The following is a 19,632-nucleotide window of genomic DNA, read 5'->3' as shown; positions in this document are numbered from 1 at the left end:
CTTCAAGAAAATTAGAGATACCAAGGGGACATTTCATGCAATGATGGGCTAACTAAAGGACAGAAATGGTATGGACTTAACAGAAGCAGAAGATATTAAGAAGAGGTGGCAAGAACACACAGAAGAACTGTACAAAAAAGATCTTAACAACCCAGATAATCACGATGGTGTGATCACTCACCTAGAGCTAGACATCCTGGAATGTGAAGTCAGGTGGGCCTTGTCACTATAAACAAAGCTAGTTAGAGGTGATGGAGTTCCAGTTGAGCTATTTCAAATCCTAAAAGATGATGCTGTGAAAGTGCTGCACTCAGTATGCCAGCAAATTTGAAAAAGGCAGCAGTGGCTACAGGACTGGAAAAGGTCAGTTTTCATTCCAATCCCAAAGAAAGGCAATGCCAGAGAATGCTCAAATTGCCACACAGTTGTACTCCTCTCACACACTAGTAAAGTAGTGCTCAAAATTCTCCAATTAAAATAAATTTATATTAAAAAAAAATTCTCCAAGCCAGGCTTCAGCAATACATGAACCATGAACTTCCAGATGTTCAAGCTGGTTTTTGAAAAGGTAGAAGAACCAGAGATCAAATTGCCAACATCTGTTGGATCATCGAAAAGGCAAGAGATTTCCAGAAAACATCTATTTCTGCTTTATTGACTATGACAAAGCCTTTGACTTGTGTGGATCACCACAAACTGGGGAAAATTCTGAAAGAGATGGGACTACCAGACCACCTGACCTGTCTCTTGAGAAATCTGTATGCAGGTCAGGAAGCAACAGTGAGAATTGGACATGGAACAACAGACTGGTTCCAAATAAGAAAAGGAGTACGTCAAGGTATATATTGTCACCCTGCTTATTTAACTTCTATGCAGAGTACATCATGAGAAATGCTGGGCTGAATGAAGCACAAGCTGGAATCAAGATTGCCAGGAAAAATTATCAGTAACCTTAGATATGCAGATGACACCACCCTTACAGCACAAAGCAAAGAAGAACTAAAGAGCCTCTTGATGAAAGTGAAAGAGGAGAGTGTAAAAGTTGGCTTAAAGCTCAACATTTAGAAAAGGAGATCCTGGCATCTGTTCCCATCACTTCATAGCAAACAGATGGGGAAACAGTGGAAATAGTGGCAGACTTTATTTCTGGGGGGCTCCAAAATCACTGCAGATGGTGACTGCAGCCATGAAATTAAAAGACGCTCCTTGGAAGAAAAGTTATGACCAAACTAGACAGCATGTTTAAAAGCAGAAAAATTACTTTGCCAACAAAGGTCCATCTGCTGCTGCTGCTGCTAAGTCGTCCATCTAGTCAAGGCTATTGTTTTTCCAATAGTCATGTATGGATATGAGAGTTGGACTATGAAGAGAGCTGACCACCAAAGAATTGATGCTTTTGAACTGTGGTGTTGGAGAAGACCCGAGAGTCCCTTGGACTGCAAGGAGATCCAACCAATCCATCCTAAAGGAAATCAGTCCTGAATATTCATTGGAAGGACTGATGTTGAAGCTGAAACTCCCAATACTTTGGCCACCAGATGTGAAGAGCTAACCCATTTGAAAAGAGCTTGATTCTGGGAAAGATTGAAGGCAGAAGGAGAAGGGGACAACAGAGGATAAGATGGTTGGATGGCATCACTGACTCAGTGGACATGAGTTTGAGTATGCTCCTGGAGTTGGTGATGGATAGGTAGGTCTGGCGTGCTGTAGTCCATGGAGTCTCAAAGAGTTGGACACGACTGAGTGACTGAACTGAACTGAACTTTGCTGTGACTGGGATGCTACCTATCTTTGAGAAGTTCTGGCAAGATCTCTCTATTTTGTGTTTCCCCAGCAGTGTTCCATCAGATGTTCATAGATGTCCCCATCCAATTGGTACTGGTAAATAAATTTGGTGAAGCACAGATTTACAAAATTAAATCGTTCTTTTTTAAAATAGGACTCCTCAGAAATTTTAATATGCTAATGGACATTGTATATCTCTAAACAAGGATATAGTTTGTATTCCCCAGACTTATTTGGCCATTGAACCCTTTATTTGCACAGTATTTATTAACATTTTTTGAAGAACAGAATTTGAGAAATGCTATTGTTGGCACTCTGTATTTTATCTTTGGCCTTTAATTTTGAAAGGGAGAATGAAATATAAAACAGTTTTATTTCATTATGGGGCTTTTAATATCATTTTCCTTTATGTTTTATTAAGCTCCAGAGTGAGATTAATATTAAGAATAGGGAAGAAGAGTAATTATGAAAGAGGTATGTGGGCTGACCATGTGAACTGTGTGATTTGTAATCAATTTTTCTACCCTACGTTTTATGTCATCACTTGCCATGAGTGTATAGTTCTCCTTTTTTGTTTATTTTGAGAGCCTTGGAATTAGACAGCCAGAAGTTAGGAGGGTGAAAATCTATTAATAAGAAAGATCATCAGGCATCCTTCAAGATATTTATAATTTGTGTGATTATTTACAAAAGATTGGGAAATTATAGCTGAGCAATTAGTCCAATATGAAATAATGAGATTTGTTGACTCTGTGGCTAATTTTATTGTTTTAAATGACTGGTTGTAACTTCTGTTTAAGACAAAATATTATTATGTCTTGGGTGATTTTAGAGCTAACAATCCAGTTTTTATGACTTTTAAGAAATAATGAAAGTGATTTTGTATGTGTTAATATGTTCATTAGATCTTTAATAAAAACAGTTAAAGTATTCAGTTAACATCTATGCAGTCATTTACCTTCTACCAGTAACAGGTACTTTACATGTATTATCTTATTGAGTTCTCACACTCAGTTGTGGCTAGAGCAGAGTAGTAAAGTAGTAAGAGGGAAAGTAGTAGGAAATAAGGTTGTAGCAATAGAATGCAGGCCAATTCATATAGAACCTTATAAATCAGAATCAGGACTTTGGAAAACTGTCAACATTTTAAGCAGGTGAACGATCTGCCATGTTTTAAGATCATTGACTGCTGGGAGGAGAATAGACCGTAGGGAAGAAAGAACATGAAAGGGACAACAAAGGAGGTTATTATTAGTCAAGATGGGTGTTTCGGATAAGTATGGTAGTGGTGGTTGGAGGTAATAAGTGGAAATACTATGACAGTTTTTGAAGGTAGAGCTGACAGGTTTTACTAATGGGTTGGATATGGGGTGTGAGAGAGAGTGACCAAGTTTTTTGTCCTAAGCAGCTGCAAGAATGAATTTTCATCTATTGTCATATGATGAAGATTGAGGAATAGATGTATTTTGGGGGGCAGGAAGGGAGTGAAGAAATCTGGAATTCTGTTTTGTGCATGTTGGTTTAAAATGCATACCAGTAGTGATGTCAAGTGGACTTACCAGGTACCACTAGTGGTAAAGAACCTGGCTGCCAGTGCAGGAGAGATGTGAGACCTGGGTTCGATCGCTTTGTTGAGATCCTCTCTACATGACACTGCAACCCACTCCAGTATTCTTGCCTGGAGAATCCCCATGGACAGAGAAGCCTACAGTCCATGGGGTCACAAAGAGTCGGACGTAACTGAAGCAACTTAGCACACACCCACACACAGTGATGTCGAGTAGGCAGTTGGATACAAGATATTTAAAGCCATGAAATGAAGAGATAACCTAAGGAGTGATTATAGATAGAGAAAAGATTTCTGAGTACTGAATTCTGGAGGACTTTTTTCTGTCATTGTAACTTGGTATCTGTTTCTTGCCCAAGTTTTCTCTTTCTCTTCCTCCTCTTTCAGTGTATATGAGTGAATTAAAATTGCCCGTATCTCCAATATAATCTACTGTATCACATTTCTAAAAGTCTTAATTTGTACCTAAAATAGTAATGCAAACACATTTATATATTGCTTTGAACTTTGTAAAGAATTTTATGAAATATCTGATGTGTGCCAGTACTGTGCTAGGTCTTCTCAATGTATTATCTGTTTGAATTTTGTAGATGATTGATTGTGTAAATGGAAGTAGTGATGTATCTGGCAGATCATAACTTCAGAGAAACCATTCTTCTGAGTTTATATGTTGCTTTAGTTTATATGTATATATACACACATATATACTTTTTAAATTAATGAGAGCATAAAGGTAAAGATTGTAATCAATATTGTGTAGTAGAAAGAACGTTGGATCAGGTGTCTGGCCTTGTCACTAAATAGCTATGGGGAAGGGATTTAGATTTTTCTTGGGTCCTGTTTCCTATCTGTGGAAAAATAATAGGATTAAGTTTGAGGAGGTATTCAGTCAAGGGGTCTCAACCAGTAAGTAGATTGGGAATAGTTGTTTTGATTTATGCCTCTATATCCACACTATTCAGTGCTGTAGCCTCTAGCCATATGTAGCTATTTAAACTTAAATTATTTAAAATTTGGTTGCTCAGTTGCACTTGGCACATTTCAAGTGCTCAATAACCACATATGTCTAGTTGCTACTGTTTTGAACAGTGCAGCTCAATTATATTTCATCATTGAAGAAAGTTTTATTAGACAGCACTGCTTTATACAACCATTGTTCTAACAGGTTTCTTTGAAATATGTAGTTAGATATTTGAACTTAATTTTTCCATCTTGCCAATGAACTAGAAATAGAAAAAATTAAAAATAATTCTTTTATGGGATAAAAATGCATGTAGCTCATTTTCACAGTATCGTATGTCTAAGTACTTTAAAATTATAACCAGAAGAGCTTTCATAGCACTATTAAGAAATTTTCATTAGAATCTATCGATGGCACCTTTCATGTTCAATTTCTGTATAGAAACAAATGTTTTTGAAAACTAAATGCTAATAATTAAAAAAATAGTAACATTTTGCTATTATGTGTGATAGGAGATGTAAAATACTGGTTTTAAAATCATTTAGTATCATTAAAATTAAAGTGGCTTCAGGATGCAGGATTTGTGGTTGTAGAAACTATTTTTCTCCCCTCTTTCTGGTTCCTAAACAGAAAAAGGGAATACATCGTTGTACAAAATGCAGACTGCAATTTTTAACATGCAAAGAGAAAATGGATCACAAGACTCAGCATCATCGGACATTTATAAAACCTAAACAACTAGAAGGATTGCCTCCTGGAACAAAAGTGAGTTCAAATATGTTGTATTTTAACATTTTGTATGATAATAGACATTAACTCCTGCCTGGTTTTATTTGTTGTATATAATACTTTAAAAATGATTTGTGATTTAATTAAGACTTTAATTTTAAATTTCACTGTTCCTATGTTTAGGGGGAAAACACCTAACCATTGCTTTTTGGTCAATAGTGTGTGCAAGTCTAGAGTGGTATTCCTTTGTAAAAAGTGTAACTAGATTAACTATTCTGGAGGCAGTGGCTTATATCAGTGTTACATAGGCTATTTTTGAGCTATTTCTGTTGGCAGTGTATTTGTCATTTTTATCTGTTGAACTGTAAGATGCTTGAGGTTAGGAATCATGTTTTTTTTAATCTTTGTATCCTCAGCATCTGGTATAGTGCCTGTTGAATGCTGTATGTTCTCAGGTGTTTATTGAAGGTATTACTGAGTCTACTCTTAGAGACGCAAGTTCTGCTGCTGGATAGCATTATGTTTTAAGTGAACCAACACATGTCTGACTGCATACTGATGACTGTAATTTACTTTTCCCTTTTTGCCTTATATACCTCTGTTTTCTCTGACTTCTTTATATACAGTCAGCTCTTGAATATTTGCTCCAGTGGAGGGAAACAGAGGCATGGATAATCCAAAGTGAAATAATCCCCAAAACATTTATATTTGGCTTTGGGTACTTACCTTTGAATGTGGGTATGTCTGTTATTTGAATTAACTATAACAATATAAAGCCATGCTCTGAAGACCTAGAGCAAGAGAAGCTATCCAGCATCCTTCCCTGCAGTCCATTCATTCCATGCTGGGACTAGACATGCAAAGCACTAATGTAAGCAGTGCAGTCCTCTCTCATATTTTCCCTTAATAATAATAATAATAGTAATAATAATAATGATACTAAATGTTTTATAGCACCTTAGCATTAGGCTTTTGGTATACTTTTTCATATATTCTATTATTTAATCCATGCAGTAATCCAGTGAAGTAGACAAGGCAGATATTGTCCCTTATAGATAAAGAAGCTTAGAGAGGGTAAGTAACTTAATCAAGGTCACATGGCTAGGAAGAAATAGTCTTAGCTTTAACCTCAAGTCTTTCATTCCTATTCCAGTGCCTTTGTATGATGCCAAAGCACATATTTTTCATTATATTTCCTCATAAGCTGTTTCTCAAATACATCCAGTATGTATAGTCAAATGGTTAGTGTTGGTAGGCAGTTGTGTTTTCCATTGTCTACCAGCAAATACAATTTCTGAATACCTAATGATAAGTCTTGTATTAGCTCCCTTTAAGGAAATTCTCAGTATTATTAAACTCTCCATACCATGTAATGAATTTATATAACCCCTCTCATAATCTTTGTAAACATATATCCTGCCCAATGAGCCCCTGAAAAGAAGAAATCATGTTTAGTGTAGATTTGCTTGTTTTACAGTTGTTGAAGGGTGATGCAGTCATTGTAGGTTTTGAGATTTAAGTTTTGACCTTTGTGCTTGTGAATTTCTAAAGTTAAATCAGAGCATAGAAATAGCTAGGGAATGTACTCTTTTAATATTCATATAATTTGCTTTAACTGCTAATTATCCATTAATAACATTTAACTGATATCAGTACAAAAATGTAAGATTACAAGTGAGTAAATATCAAGTTTAATTTCATTTAATTGGTATGAACATTTAAAATAAATGAAAGACTTATCCAGTTATAGTTTATACTTGCCCTTTCCAAATACTTGATGTTTAACTTTTTGTTATGCAGTGATATTTTAACAGTAAGGTAATGATTAATTTTCTAAAGCAGATATTATCTTCATTTTTGTAGGTTACTATTCGAGCTTCAGTTGGACCTCTTCAATCAGGATCTTCAACCACACCTTCCATTAGTGCAAGCACTTCTACCCTTCAGCTCTCACCTCCAAGGACTAAAAATATAACTGCTAAAAGTCCCACAAAATCCAACACAACTAAACCTAATATAACTAAATCCATTGCAAGTAAACCTAATGCAAGTAAGCCTAATGGAAATAAACCTAAATACAAATCAAAAATATCTAATCTGCAAAAGAAACAAAGCACATTGGCTAGTAGCAATAAAAAAAGTAAAGTCAATACAGCATTGAGGAATTTAAGGTAAACTTTTATTCTTGATACCCAATACTAATTTAATCTTAATTAGTAACTGAACATGAACATGATAAAAGTTTTATTTAATATAAATTTACCCTATTACACAACTCTCTTGTACATTTATACACTGTCACTTAATACCAACAAATAATAAAAAATGTTTTTATAACTATTGAACAGTACTTGAATTACTGTTTTTTTGTATTCATTATAAAAAATTATAGTATTTTTTACTATATAAAAATATAATATTTTTAATGTTCATTCAACATAAAACACTGGGATTTTGTGTTGTGCTTATATCTTGTGATCTTTGAATGGTTAATTTAATCCCTTTTATTCTAGTAAGAAACACTAGCTGATATTAAATTGTTTATACACTTATTCTAGCTGTTATTCTATAGCAGATTTTTCAAATTATTAATCCCTGTTTGAAGTTGTAAAGACCTTAGCTTTAATTAACAGACTGTTAATAAGGCTTTCCTTTATTATTTTTGTTTTAAAATATATTTTTATCATTTTCTTTGTATCTCTATAAGGTATCGTCGGGGAGTTCACAAGTGCATTGAGTGTTATTCTGAAATAAAAGATTTTGCAAACCACTTTCCTACATATGTCCACTGTAGTTTTTGCAGATACAACACTAGCTGTAGCAAATCCTATGTGAATCATATGATGAGGTAAGATGAGTTAAACATCTATAATTGCCAATTAAAATTACAGTTTAGCAAGTTTGTTCTTGAAAACAGTTGCCCTAGTATAAGTCAGTTTGGCTCTTTGAGAAACAATTAGAGAACTTCTAAGATGATTCCTGGTACTATTTTTCAACATAGTAATTCATAAAATTCCTGGAAACTTGAATTGTAAGAAGAGTTAGACTAATGAAATTAAGATATATTTGTTAGGGAATATAGTTTTCCTATGGGAATTTTTTATCCTATAGAACTTTCAAATGTGGTTACTTCCAAAGACAGAAAAGTAATGTCACATGGTAAAGAATAAAGAGTTGGACACAATTGAGTGACTAACAGTTTCACTTTTCACTTCCTCATGAAGCATACATGTAATCTCATGAGTGTTGTTTTCTTCAAAGCAGTCACTTTGTGATTCCAGGATTTTCAGTGATCTTAGATATTTTATTGGATCTTGTTTCTCTTTTGTCTCTGTTTTTCTCTGTAATCCATTCTCTCTGTCTGTCCATCCATCCATCAGGCCATCCATCCTTGCATTCATTCAGTGAGATGAGACACTATTTCATTACTGCCACTGTTGGAATTATTTTTCATTAATTCATTCAGTTTAGATAACTTGAGTATTTATTCCATGCAGAGAAAACTTTCACAGCCTGTGTTATCTTCATTGGTATCATATTAGTTGAGGTATCCTTCAGGATGGATTTTTATTTTTTAAAAAATATTCAAAAATTGTTCCAATATAAGCCAGTTAGGTTGATTATTCACAGTGAAGTTTTGCCTTTTTTTTTTTTTTGTCCCCAAAAGTTAGATTTAGAGTATAACTAACAGAAGTGATTTTTATACAGATCACAATATGACCTTTGTGTTACTTTCAGGTCATAATCAACTGCTCCTTTAAAAGGCCTCTTCCATGTTTCTTGGTGGCTTTAGCCCCTCTCTCACAGTTTTTTAACTCCCTTGATAACTAGCCTGACTCCATGGTCCCTGACTTCTTTCTTCAGTGCCAGTGTTTTCTATCAACTTTAAAGTTGTTGTGCTCCCTTTCTTACCACAATACTATTTTAATCTTATATATGGTTCATTTCTTTTGAATTCCCATTTCCCCATGATTTTCTGGGCTTTGAAGTCCTTTTTCTGGACCAGTAGCACTCATCTAACTTTATAGTCATCCTTACCCTCAGGGTCATCTGTTTTGACAGTTGCTTTGTTTTTGTTCTGGAATCTTTTACACATTTAGTCTTGCTTACCTGGCTTAAAGGCCAAAGACTTGAACATCATCTTCTACTGAACTTTATGCTCAATTCTAAACTACCAAATAGTGCTTGATTCAGATCAACTCTGTCTTTAACTTGAATTGGGACCTGTCTTTTTATTTTTAAAAATAAGAAGTATACTGTTTTATTCTTATCTGTAGTATCTTCAGTTCAGTTGAGTTGCTCAGTCGTGTCTGACTCCTTGCGACCCCATGAATCGCAGCACGCCAGGCCTCCCTGTCCATCACCAACTCCTGGAGTTCACTCAAACTCATGTCCATCGAGTCAGTGATGCCATCCAGCCATCTCATACCCTGTCGTCCCCTTCTTCTCCTGCCCCCAATCTCTCCCAGCATCAGAGTCTTTTCCAATGAGTCAACTCTCCGCATGAGGTGGCCAAAGTATTGGAGTTTCAGCTTTAGCATCTGTCCTTCCAAAGAACACCCAGGACTGATCTCCTTTAGAATGGACTGGTTGGATCTCCTTGCAGCAAGGTAGAATCTTATTAATGCTTTATTTTAAATTCTGTTAGTTGTCACCCTGGCCTACTATAATTACTCAGTTGGAGTCCATCCTTTTAATTAATCCTTTCAGTCTCAAGTATTTTTCCTGTTGCCTTCATCCAAGCATTGATCTCAGAAATCACACATGTTCCACTTCGCAGTTAACCCTGCCCCTTATCTCCTCTAGTTCTTCCACAGCTTCTTGCAGTTAATTTACAACTTCATCTCTTATCTGTCAGGTTCCTTTTGCTTGCAAATGATTTCAAGTATTTTTTTAAGATGAGGGATATTCGTCTGTACTGCTTACCTTCCTTAATTCTTGACTTATTACCGTGAACATTTGTAAAAAGTATTTGTTACTAGCATTTTCATGATTCATTTCTTCACCTTTTGAGTATCATCTTCACCTAACACTGCCCCTTTAAAGATTATCTGTCAAGTACTTATCTCTGTATTCATTTTTTTCACTGTTATCACTCTATGAATTCTTTAGAGTCATTGTTGTCACTCACTTTTGAAACTTTCTCTTCAGCTTTTGCTTAATTATTAACACTATTTTTCTTCTTTCTTTTTGCCTATTCCTGTCTCATTGCCTTTTCTTCCTTCATCTCTTCTTGCCTCTTTACATTTCCTTTCTTGGTAACGTAATCACTGTCACTTTTACCTTTCAACTTTAAATCTTCCAGTTTCAGTCCTTAGTTTTCCTAAGATGTAACTCTATATTTCTAATTATTTTTATTGTTTTTTTTTTTTTAACTTTGACTCATTAGCATCTAGAAAGAACATAAATAAACCAAGCATTCTCATCTTTCCAGAATTGACATGACTGCTGTGCAGACACTCACTCAGGGCATCATTTGCGTGGATGTGGAATACAGCTGGAAAAAAATGCACTGTCCCAAGTTTCTTAAACTTGTGTAGTTCTCTTGATCTGCCACTGTGCATCACAGCTTCCTGAGATACCACCTTCTGCTTTCTACCTCTCTGCCTCCCACCTGCTGCAGTGGACTGCACCTATAATCCATTTCCTCTAAACCAGGCCCTGGCATCCTTTGTTGAGAATATTTCTGTGTGGAAAGTCTTTTGTTCTTTGACCAATACTTTGCTGCCCCAGTGCAGCTTTAATTCTGCATTTAGTTTGTAGGGGATCAAGTCAGAAAATATTTTATGTTTTCTTAGGCCAAGAGTCATTCTATTCCTCCCTCTCCCATTTATCATAGGCTTCTTATTTGTCTTATAAAACCTCCAAATGCATTCTATTCCAAAACATTCCGAACTAGCCTATCTTCCTTTATTATGTTTAGTTGTGTAATACAACTATTATCTCCTTGAGAAGTAGCTCTTTATGTTTACCATGTCACCTAGCACATTACAGACAGCAAGTGAGAGTCAGTGTAATTACAAAAAAGGCTCTAATAAAATCTCAAGAGTATATTAAAAAAATCTTACACAGTTGAAACATCGTTGAAATAAGACTCTTACAAAGAGCATCATTAAACATTAATTTTCAATGATTTTTTTGAAGTAGCATTATTTAGGTTTGATTGTTTAAATTATTGCACCTTATTTGCTAATAACTTTTAGGTGGCAGTAGAAGTCATTTGAAAAAAATGAATTGCTGTGTGATACTCCTATTCTTCAACATTATGTATAAGAAAGAAGGCTTTTTCTCTACATGTAATAGAATTAAGGTCACAGACAATTACTTAATATTTTGTTCTGGCCGAGTTTATGGTAAACTGGTGGTGAAGAATATGACAAATCTGTATTTGAAAACAGAACTCACCATTTATTACATGTGTCACTTTGGGCAAGTTATTTAACTGATTCCCATTTTTCTTTTCTTGAAGTAAACGTTATTATCATTATTGGGGAAAGGTACTTAAAATGTTTAATAAAATCATTTGCACTTAGGAGATATTCAAGTAATTATAAGTATTATTTCTAAATTGGCATTACTAGGTATTGTAGATAAAGCTCTTGCCTTTAATTTTCACAATTTAGTAGGAGAGATATATTTACCTAGCTTAATGTGATAAATAAATGACTGTGTGAGCCCAGAGAAGGTAAGGATGAAGTTTTTAAACAAGAAATAAGAAGGTATTATATAAGTGACATTTCACTTACTATTTGAAGGATGATTTAAAAATTTTCCAAGGAAAAAGAAAGCTGGTATAACAATTTGTTCCTATACAATAAATAAGATTACTGTATTAATTTTTACAAGCTATGCGTTAGTTCATTATATACTTTTTATAGATTTATTTATTGGCATGAAATAATAGTCATTAGAAGAACAGATAGATTATTGTGATTACTTCATAAATGGTCTCCTGTCCACAATCCACCACTTGGCCCCTTTTCCATTTTTTACTTTCTTTTGTTACTAACATCTGGTCAGGTCGTTTTTTGGCCTGAAATCCTTCACCTACCTAATATTAATAGGATGAAGTTCAGATTTTCTGGAGAATATGAGACCTTTTAATATCTAATTCCTAACCACTTTTCCAGTGCTTTCAACTCTTACTTGGTTTTCCTGGAGTAAGTCAGTATAGAGACCTTCCTAACTGAAATGTAATCCTGACTGTTAGCTGACTTCTCCATTTACCTTCAGCTTTCCCTCATGCAACCACAAAACTATATGTATCGCTGTTGATGTTTATCTTATGGTAATTAAATATTTATGCATATGTACTCACTTGTTGAGCTGATATTTATTAGGCACTTCTGAGACAGCTGCTTTTTGACTACCTTCCCCTGCTAACCCTGGAACATGAATTCTAAGGCAGACAACCTGCCTTTCTTATTGTATCATTAACTTCTAGTCCAGTGTTTTAAATAGTAGGCATACTGTCAGTATTGTTGGATATTAAGGAAACTGATCCCTTTTGTATTTCTTTGGAAGTAAAGTTTTTACTTATACCAAATCAAGATTGTTAAGAAAAGATGGACAAAGGGAGTTTTTTTCCCCATCTAGTCTTATTGAGGTCTAATTTATATACAAGAAAATTCACCTATTTTTAGAGAACAGCTTAATGAGTTTTGATAATTATATAAATATAAACAGGTGGTGAATTTTCAAAACCTAGATTTAAATGTTTTATTTTACTGTATTGTAATAAAAATCTTAACTTTTTTTCCCCTTTCTTAATTATTTACATATTGTTATTAACTTCACGCAGGTCTAGAAGAAAGGTAGTTTTTTCCCCTCTTTATTTATGAGCTACAGATTCATTTTTCCATTCCTATAATACACAAAACTAGAAGAATGGAATTTATGTAATAAATATAGAAAGTATAATTCATTTTTATAGATTGGGAACTTAAAACTGAATTCAGACAATGAAAAATTTTAAAGTACCAACATTTTAATAAGGTGTAAGTTAGAACTGGAAGCCATCAAAATACCCTAAAATGTAATTTTTTCCTCTCCTCTTACCAGACAAAGAAAGCGATCTGTTTGAGGAGAAGGAAGAAAGAGCTTTTAAAAGTTACTTTATAATCTCATTTTAAAATTTAATTTACTTGGTTCACCTTCTCTGGTAATCAGATAAAATCTTGGACACTCCTCTGAGAAAATAGCAGTTGTATGAACACTTTTTTGCGTATAATTTCAGTGTTTCCCAACCTCCCTGATGATCTCTTCCTAAAAAATTATTCAATTATTTTTGTCATATTACATTGAATTTATAAATTCTATGGTAGTAATTATCCCCAGATTGAGGAAATGACTTAGAAATCTTCTGAGGATGTTTTCTAGGGATTAAAACTGTCAGAGTATTTCTCTTCCAATACATACATGCTCTGCTTGTGATGATTATTTCTATCTGAGACTGAGAATTGACATGGCGTGTTGGCTACTTTAGATCTATCATTATTGCAAGCTCCTGCTCTTCAAATTTCAGCTTGCATAAGAATTACTGAAAAAGCTTGTTAAAACAGCTCCCTGGACCTCGCTGCCAGAGATTAATTCAGTAGGTGTGTGTGGGGCATAGACTTTGCATTTCTAAATAAGCTCCTAGATGATATTGATGGTATTAGTCTATGACTACATTTTTATATGTGCTAAGTGGTACTGTGCTAAGCTAATCCTGGTTTTCTAGTATAGAAAGACTTTCCTTATCAGATTTAAAAGAGTATATATAAAAGAAAGCTGTTACTATTGGCTGCAAAGCTTGGTTAGGGGTTTTCTGTTCTGTGCTTAGAGGGGCATCATTTTAGCTCAAAAGTTCTGTTTTAATTTGTTTTTGTTTTAAAGTCTACTGGTAATTGCAAAGAGCTCTCTAAATGCTTGATTTTACAAATGGTAAACAGTGGCCTTTTAAAGTACTATTACTTCTAAGATCATTTGGATTCTTCTCCCCTTCCTCAAACATGGATTCTTCTCCTCTTCCTCCCCTTCCTCTCCCCTCCCCCTTAACACAAACATGTTAAGTTAGACGAAGATTTTTCTAAATGATTATTATTGGCAATTGTTCATGTTATGGGCAAAAATGTTACTAGCAAGAATTTTAAATTGTTTTCAACTCTTTTAACAGTTCAAAAAAGAATTTCATGTGATTTTTTTCTTATACTCGAGTATGTGAAAGTGTGGTACTGATCAAATGAGAATATGCTTAGTAAAATACATTTCACTGGAAAATAGATAAATTTATGTTAAAATACTGAATTAAACAGGATTATTTATATCATGATATTTTATTCAAAACTAGAAATTTAAGTATAGACTTGATGTATAGCTATAAATTAATGACTTACCATATAGTAAAATTAATAAAATCTATTTTGTCTCTCAGCTTTCATAGTAATCGTCCAAGTAAAAGGTTTTGTATCTTTAAGAAGTATTCAGAAGATCTCAGGTAACTAGTTTATCTTTTAAATATTTTTCTATTGAAAAATTATATGACTTAAATCTGCTATATATAGCATTTTTATCAAGATACAGTTCATATATCATGCAATCCACATATTTAAGTTGTACAATTAATAGTTTTGGTATATTCACAGGGTTGTGCAGTCACCACAGTTAATTTTAGTACATTTTTGTCATTTGAGGAAGACACTCTGTACCCATTAGTGGTTATGTTTATTTCCTTCCAACTCCTTTTATCCTTAAGCAACTGCTAATCTATTTTCTGTCTATATAGATTTGCCTATTCTGGACATTTCATGTAAATGGAATGATAAAATATATGATCCTTTTTGTCTTCCGTTTAGCATGTTTTCAAGAGTTACCCATATTGTTGTGTATGTCAGTACTTCTTTTTCTTATTGCTGAATAATATTCTATTGTATGTATATTATAGTTTGTTTATCCATTTAGGTTATTTTAACTTTGAAGCCATTATAAATACTGATGTTATGAACATTTGTGTATTTATTTTTATCTGGATATGTCTTTTCATTTTTCTTTAGAATGTAAGATGAAAATTGCTGGGTTATATGGTAACTCTGTGTCAAACTTTTGAGGAACTACTAGACTGTTTTACAAAGTACCTGATTAGTCTATATTCTGTCACTAAATTTGTTTCAGCGGTGACCAGTGGTGTCAAAATGAAGCTTTCATGTATTTGCATCATAAAATGAGAACAAAAAGTAGGGCTTTCCAATATTATTTGAATAGTGAAAAGAGGCCTAAAATATGCAGTAAAGTGACACTTTTTTAGTTTCGAAGTAAATTTCTTAAGCCACTGAAATTCTTGAAATTAGTACATAGTCATTTTAAATTTTACTTTTTTAGATTAAGGAAAGTGTGCTACTTGCTTACTCTTACTGTGCAGAAAGAACTGTTGGTGAATATTTCTAAACACATTGGTTTTACCACAAGCTTAATTCAGAATCCACTGAGCACCATGTTTTTCATATTCTTCTGCATTGTTTATAACCCACTGCTCTTTATTATTTTGTCTTTATTGCCAGTGCTACTTGAAATATCAGTATCTTTGCTGTACCAAGCTAATATATACAGATATGGTTAACCAGTACTTGTTTTGATATGTTGGGTTAGTGGAAAATCTGGAAGAGAGGATGATATTATGTCTCAGAGCCTTTGTACTTACTATTCTCTGAGACTAGTTTGCTCTTTCCCAGACTTCTATATGGTTAGCTCCTTTATCACTTTTGGGTCTTCTGTTGTATCCTCTCTCCTATGCTTTATTTACCCTAGTGTCTTTTATCTCCCCTTTATGGATCATTTTTTTCTGGATTATCTTTCATCATCTCATACACTGTATACTTATTTTCTGTGTCCTCTCGCTAGAATGTGTGTGGTTTGATTTTTATTTATGTAAGGCATTGATAGTAATTAGGCATTTGGTAGATATTTGTTGAATAAATTAACGTATATATTTAGAATGACTTATGTTTGGCAATAGGTCCCATTGATTATTTTGGAACAGTGGTTCACAGGGAGTGGAAAATTTGATTGTTTTAAAAAATATATTAGTATCAATTTTAAAACATTTACTAACTTCAAGGCAATAGATTAAGTCATATTAGGTGTTGCCTATATTGAAATTCTTATAAGAATGAAGAGTTTTATTACATTCAGAAGAGGTTTTGTTTGATTTTTGCCTCACTATTGTGAAGCTCCATTGTGTGTTTGGTTTTTAAAAAATGACTTACATGATTTTAAAGCTCTGGGATGTTTTTCTCTCAACTTGAATAGTTCTCAGGTTGAAAATTTGTCAATTTCTGTGAATGAAACATATAAACTTATAATTACATAGAACAATAATTTTTGTAATTATTCTTTTATTGGAATGGAATATTCATTTTTTAGATATTTACTACATATTAGGTCTGTAATATAGCAGACTCTGTAAAGGTAGTAATAATGAGGAAGTCTTAGAACCAACCTTCAGAGAAGGTGCATTTTATTGGGTGGGAGATAAGAGGTGAATGTAAATAATCAGAATAAATCAAGAGGGAATTTAATAAGTGCACTGAGGGTTACTTTTTTCAAAGAGGAGTGAGATTACTTTACTTGGAATGATTTACATAGGTGTTAATTTACTTGGTTTTCAAGGATGAGTATTATTTATACTGATAGAAGAGTTTGATAAAGTTCATTTAAGCTGAACAGACTAAATTTTATTAGTTTCATTTGTACTTCAGTTACCTTTAAACAATTTAATGTCATTTATATGTTAAATCTTATTTGATTTTCTTTTAAATAGTTCTTCAGATGCTTGATCCATAAGCTCCCAAGTGCTTAACTCTAACCAACATAATAAACATAGTGGTTTTCTAAGTTCTCTGAAACATTCACATATTTTTGCAGGCTTAATAATATTTTAAACTAAAATTAAAATGTTTAAGCACATTTTAAATTAGAGTCTTAATTTTACATACTATAATATGAAATTATGTTTAAATACTTCAAATAGCAAATGCTACGCAGTTTGATTCAATAACTGTAAAAAATATTGCTGAATTCAACAAAAAGTATTGATGACTATGGGAATTGTTTCCTAACCTTTTTGAAAATTTATGATCACTACATATTTCATTTAAGAACTACGTTACCCAGTGAAGTTTTGTTAAAGGAACCAGTAGTTTAGGTTCAAGCAAGTGGGCCAGTTGACATTACTGGGATGCTAAAGAACTCAGACTTTGGACTGAAGTAGTGACTTAGCCCTTCAGTTAATTAAGTGTTACGTGAGAATCATACCAACCTTGGTTGCTTGTGGTGAGAATAAACTAAATAATGTATGGCAAAATCTTTAACACATAGTATGCAATGATGAGTGGTTCAGTGATAAAGAACCAGCCTGCTAAGCAGGAGGCATGGATTCAATCTCTGGGTCAGAAAGATACCCTGGAGAAGAAAATGACAACCCACTCCAGTATTCTTGATGGGGAAATTCCATGGACAGAGAAGTTTGGTGGACTGTAGTCCATGGGGTCACAAAGAGTCAGACATGACTTAGCAACCAAACAGCAACAGCATGCAGTGGTAACATCTATAACATGATATATTTTTAGAACCTTCTCATTTCTAATTTTTTCCTCTCCTAGATAAATACTAGATAAATGTTCCACTAGAGACAGACTGTATTTTTCAGTCATCATTATATTCACAATACAATATACTAGTAGTATGCTGCTACTGCTGCTGCTAAGTCACATCAGTCGTGTCCGACTCTGTGTGACCCCATAGATGGCAGCCCACCAGGCTCCCCCTGTCCCTAGGATTCTCCAGGCAAGAACACTGGAGTGGGTTGCCATTTCCTTCTCCAATGCATGAAAGTGAAAAGTGAAAGTGAAGTCTCTCAATTGTGTCCAACTCTTAGCGACCCCATGGACTGCAGCCTTCCAGGCTCCTCCATCCATGGGATTTTCCAGGCAAGAGTAGTGGAGTAGGTTGCCATTGCCTTCTCCAAAATGCAGCCTTAGTAAATATGTATTGACTTGTATATATGTTGCACATTTATGTATACTATACTTTTGTTTTGAAGATGGGCATAGGCTTCCCTGGTGTTTTAGACAGTAAAAAATATGCTTGCTAATGCAGGAAACTGGGATTCAGTCCCTGGGTCAGGAAGAACCCCTGGAGAAGGAAGTGGCAACCCACTCAAGTATTCATTCTTGCCTGGAGAATTCCACGGACAGAGAAGCCTGATGGGCTATATAGTCCATGGGGTTGCAAAGGGTTGGACATGACTGAGCAACTCACACATAGGCACAGATAGATTGTGACTTGTCAGAGTGACACATGTTGTTAGTGCAACCAAGACTAAACTGTAGGTTTCAACCTTTTAGCTATTAGTAACTGATATGAGGGAGAAAAGTTTATAAAACAAAAATACTTTCTGTCAGTAAATGGTAGTATAATTTGAATATGAAGAGTGACAAACACTTTCATGCCATTTTCTAAAGAATCATTTCAGTTCTATCAGGTTTATGTAACAAAAATTGAAGTGATAGTTATGACACAAAGAGAAAATCATTAAAAATTATTCATAGAACTGGTATGTAGGTTTTCATAAAAGATAAAAATGTTTTCTTTTATACTATTTGCTTTGTTTTTTATAGGGGCATTACTCTAGTGTGCCTTAATTGTGATTTCCTAACTGATGTTTCTGGCTTAGATAATATGGCTACACACTTAAGTCAACATGAAACTCATACTTGTCAAGTTGTAATAGAGAAAGGTATGTATATATAATTGTGTTACTTCAGAATTTTGCTATTTATTCTAGTATTTTTGGTCAGCCACAGTATGTTCTCTTTACTAAATCGTTTTTCTCACTCATCATATTTCATATGCTGTTTTAAATATAAAACTTTTCTTCTAATTTCAGTTTCTGTTTGTATCCCAACTTCTGAACATCTTTCTGAGTAAGTTTAATTTTTATTCAGTGCATTTTACTTTGATGGATTTTAGCACTACTGCATTTTTAAACGTATCATTAATAGAAATGAAAAATATTAAAGTATTTTGTTTTTTTTTTAAAGCTGCTTGTTGAAATAGGTTCCTGCTCTTTGGAGCTCGTGACCTGGTGCAAGACAAGTTGGAATTTCCTAAGTTCAAAGTTCTGAGATGTTTTCTTACACAAAGGCAGTTAAGCAGCCAAGTTCATGACATTAGCTCTCATTATTCAGCTCTTTTCAGCTTCAAATGGGACTAGGTTCTTATTCCACCTTATCTTTGTGTCAGGTTGACATATCTTAACATTCATTTTTTCTTTTTTTCTCCAGTTGGCTCTCTCCAAAAATAACTTTTGTTGCTTTGGTCATTTCTTACTTTGCTTAAAATAATTTGTGTTTTCCTATGCTGTACTTGCCTTCAGAATAATATGTTCCAAAAGATATGGCTGTCTGTCTTTTTGTCTGTTTTGTCTGCTTTCATAATTTCTTATAAATCTTAAGTTTTTAGGCCGGACGATTGTCTTTTCCTCATTCGTTGTCTGTCATTGTGCTATTTTTCTTATTTTTCAGATGGAGAAGCAGCCCAGAGATTTCAAAAA

At 33.9% G+C, this 19,632-nt stretch overlaps 1 protein-coding gene across 2 annotated transcripts in view; it reads left to right on the top strand.

Moving 5' to 3' along the window:
- Window positions 1-19,632, top strand: part of ZNF280D (zinc finger protein 280D) — a 124,635-nt gene that overhangs the window by 70,064 nt on the left and 34,939 nt on the right. For both annotated transcript variants that reach the window (XM_068963949.1, XM_068963950.1), the window contains 6 exons: window positions 4,944-5,078; window positions 6,906-7,213; window positions 7,750-7,890; window positions 14,458-14,520; window positions 18,698-18,816; window positions 18,967-19,003. In XM_068963949.1, coding sequence (XP_068820050.1) covers window positions 4,944-5,078; window positions 6,906-7,213; window positions 7,750-7,890; window positions 14,458-14,520; window positions 18,698-18,816; window positions 18,967-19,003 — 803 coding nt within the window. The remainder of the gene's footprint in view (window positions 1-4,943; window positions 5,079-6,905; window positions 7,214-7,749; window positions 7,891-14,457; window positions 14,521-18,697; window positions 18,817-18,966; window positions 19,004-19,632) is intronic.

Source organism: Capricornis sumatraensis, chromosome 2, assembly GCF_032405125.1.
Source record: "Capricornis sumatraensis isolate serow.1 chromosome 2, serow.2, whole genome shotgun sequence".
Classification (NCBI taxonomy): Eukaryota; Metazoa; Chordata; class Mammalia; order Artiodactyla; family Bovidae; genus Capricornis; species Capricornis sumatraensis.
Note: the sequence above shows the minus strand (reverse complement) of the source record. Positions and strands in the feature narration are given on the sequence as shown.